Source organism: Triticum dicoccoides, chromosome 5A (genome assembly GCF_002162155.2).
Source record: "Triticum dicoccoides isolate Atlit2015 ecotype Zavitan chromosome 5A, WEW_v2.0, whole genome shotgun sequence".
In the NCBI taxonomy this organism is placed as follows: Eukaryota; Viridiplantae; Streptophyta; class Magnoliopsida; order Poales; family Poaceae; genus Triticum; species Triticum dicoccoides.
The window spans coordinates 636,844,639-636,847,789 of NC_041388.1; the positions used below are offsets into that span (position 1 = coordinate 636,844,639).

Sequence of the window (3,151 nt, forward strand, 5' to 3'; positions counted from 1 at the left end):
AGAAAGATGCTTTTTTTTAGGGCTAAAAGGGGGATTACGAGGATTTAGAAATAATGCACCTTACATTGTGTAATTTTATCAAAAAGCAAATACACCTTATATAAAAAAACGGAGGGAGTACCTTACATCAATTCTGGTAACATTTAATTTGATGGGATTTTGGTTTAGTTGAGATTTTTATAAGATTAAATTCGATTTGATTTAATTTGCTTCGATTGAGTTAATACAAGACCTGTTTTCGAAAAGTATTGATTTATGTTGGGTTTTTCTTTTCTATGGCATCTTTTGGGGTTACAAAAAACCAACAGAAAACCATGGAACGTGGGAGGAAAAAACACGGTGGGTGGTGGAGACGAGGGAACTAACTCCTCTTGTAGAGATAGATAGAGATGTTTTCCACGTTAGAAATGTGACTTGCGGTGCATGGTCCTTGACTTAAAACGGCTCCCTCACTCTTCCCTTTAATTTCCTTTATTACTAAAGAAAAGGGCCGGTTTATAGAGTGCTGCCAGCACAAATCAAGGAGACTCTGTTCCTCGGAAAAGGGACACACCACAAGGACGCAGCAAAGAAACCAAGGCGAAAAACTTCCGCAGTTGTGTTCCTAACAATAGGGATTTCATCGTTTGATTCTTTGTGCGCGGCAATATCGCTGCCGCGCATCGTTTGATTCGTTTCTTGAAAATTTGTCTGGCTGTCCGCGGCAATGGCGATGCCGCGCAGCGCGCCGGCGGAGCCAGATGAAAGTGCGTCGCGCACGAAGCTCCTCGTCGGCGGCATCGCTGCCTTCCTGCTCCTCGCCATTATCATCGGCACGGCGGCGTTCATCGTGTCGGAGAGGGCCGAGGACGAGGGGGACACGGACAAGAAAGCGATGGCCGCCACGATGCGCACCGTGGACCTCTTCTGCTCGCCCACGGACTACCAGGCCACGTGCAAGGAGACGCTGACCAAGCCGCTGGAACGTTCTAACAACCAGGTCGACCACCCGCACGCCGCCGCCGCCGCTGCCATCACCGCCGTCGGACGGGAGCTCGCGCGCGGCTTCAACGAGTCGTCGCTGCTGGAGGCCGTGCGCCAGAGCAACGACACGCTGGTCCACGAGGCCCTGCTCGACTGCAAGATGCTCCTGGACGACTGCGCCAACGACGTAACCCGCGCGCTCTCCACCGTCGCGTGGCGCGGCGTCGACGGGCCGGCTCAGGACCTCCAGGCCTGGCTGAGCGCGGTGATCACGTTCCAGGGCTCCTGCGTCGACATGTTCCCCAAGGGCGATGTCCGCGTCCAGATCAAGGAGATCATGGAGAAGGCGCGGGAGATCTCTAGCAATGCCATCGCCATCATCCAGCAGGGCGCTGCCCTCGCGGCCATGCTCGAAATCGACGCCGGCGCCGAAGTCACCCTCGCCAAGGACGCGGACGACGACGACGACGACAAGGACGACAACGACGATACCCCCGCCGAGCAAAGCGACGGCGAGCGCCAGCTCCAGGAGTCCATGTCCGACGTCCCCACGTGGGTGCCCAGCGAGGACCGGAGGATTCTCGAAGAGGCGGAAGAAGAACGCAATGGCGTGCTCACGCCGAACGTGACAGTGGCCAAGGATGGCTCCGGCGCCTTCACAAACATCTCGGCCGCCTTGGACGCGTTGCCGAAGAATTACAGCGGGAGGTATGTGATTTACATCAAGGAAGGTGTCTACGACGAGTCGGTGAACGTCACCAACGGGATGTCAAACATCACCATGTACGGCGACGGCCCCAAGAAGTCCATCATCACCGGCAGCAAGAGCGTCGGCGACGGCGTAAGGATGTGGAGAACCGCCACCTTGGGTAATCACACACTATTAATTGCTTTACCCACCTTGGGTAGGCACGGACAAGCTAGGGCCAATGTGACCGTCGTTAATCAACTATGCTGTACGCAGCGGTGGACGGAGACAGGTTCATGGCGGTGAAGATGGGGATCCGGAACACGGCGGGGGACGAGAAGCAGCAGGCGATTGCGGTGCGCGTGAAGGGCGACCGGGCCGTCTTCTTCAACTGCCGGATCGACGGGCACCAGGACACGCTCTTCGCGCAGGCCTACCGCCAGTACTACCGCAGCTGCATTGTCTCCGGCACCGTGGACTTCATCTTCGGCGACGCGGCCGCCGTGTTCCAGCGCTGCGTGCTGCTCGTCAAGGACCCGCTCCCGGGGAAGCCTGGCGTGGTGACCGCGCACGGCCGCCGCGACCGGCAGCAGACCACCGGCTTCGTCCTGCACCGGACCCGCATCGTGGCCGATGAGGCCCTCGCCAGCAAGTCGTCGACGGTGAAGACCTTCCTGGGGCGGCCGTGGAAGGAGTTCTCGAGGGTGGTGGTGATCGAGTCGGTGATCGACGGGTTCGTGCACGCGCAGGGGTACATGCCGTGGGAGGGCAAGAACAACCTGGGCACGGCGTTCTACGGCGAGTACGCCAACGTCGGGGACGGCGCCAACATCACGGCGCGTGAGGAGATGAAGGGGTTCCACGTGCTCAACAAGGAGAAGTCCAAGGTGTTCACGGTGGAGCGCTTCCTGAACGGCGGCGAGTGGATACCGGAGACGGGCACGCCGGTGAGGCTAGGGCTGTTCGGCTGAGATATACAGATGGGTGGAGTGTGTTCATCGATCCGTGTGTACGAATGCGTTGTTAGGTTCACCTGTAATGTAATGTATGTACAGAATACAGTCAAAATAGTGACCTCAAAAGAGAAGTGCCTACTGCGTGAAGAGGAAAGTTAATGTCGATCTGCTTTCTCTTTTGGGTGATATAATCATCGACACCATGGCCAGATTAACCGTGCGTCCACATGAACAAGACCAACCAGGGAGGAGCCCCGCGGTATACGAATCACCGCACACTTTTTTTTTTTGACATAGAAATTGGGACCTTTATAATTGCTTAATAGAGATTCGGTTACAATACAAGGCTACTCATGAGGAAACCTGGACTTTCCTCTATCCAACACTCCGAACTACTAAGACTAGTAGCAAATTTAGCACAAAAATCTGCTGGAATATTAGCATCCCTCATAACATGCCGAACCGAAAAGGAGGCAAAATATGTAGATCTTTCCCTAATTTCATCAAAGATAGGTACCACAATTGACCTTGAATCACTGCACAC

At 55.2% G+C, this 3,151-nt stretch overlaps 1 protein-coding gene across 1 annotated transcript; it reads left to right on the forward strand.

Annotated features, from left to right (window-relative positions):
• Nucleotides 1-706: 706 nt before the first annotated feature.
• Nucleotides 707-2,766, forward strand: LOC119298215 (probable pectinesterase/pectinesterase inhibitor 13). Its single transcript, XM_037575699.1, has 2 exons — nt 707-1,694; nt 1,928-2,766. Exons 1-2 carry the CDS (start codon nt 707-709, stop codon nt 2,620-2,622), a joined length of 1,683 nt encoding a protein of 560 aa, XP_037431596.1. The 3' UTR covers nt 2,623-2,766.
• The last annotated feature ends 385 nt before the right edge of the window (nt 2,767-3,151 follow it).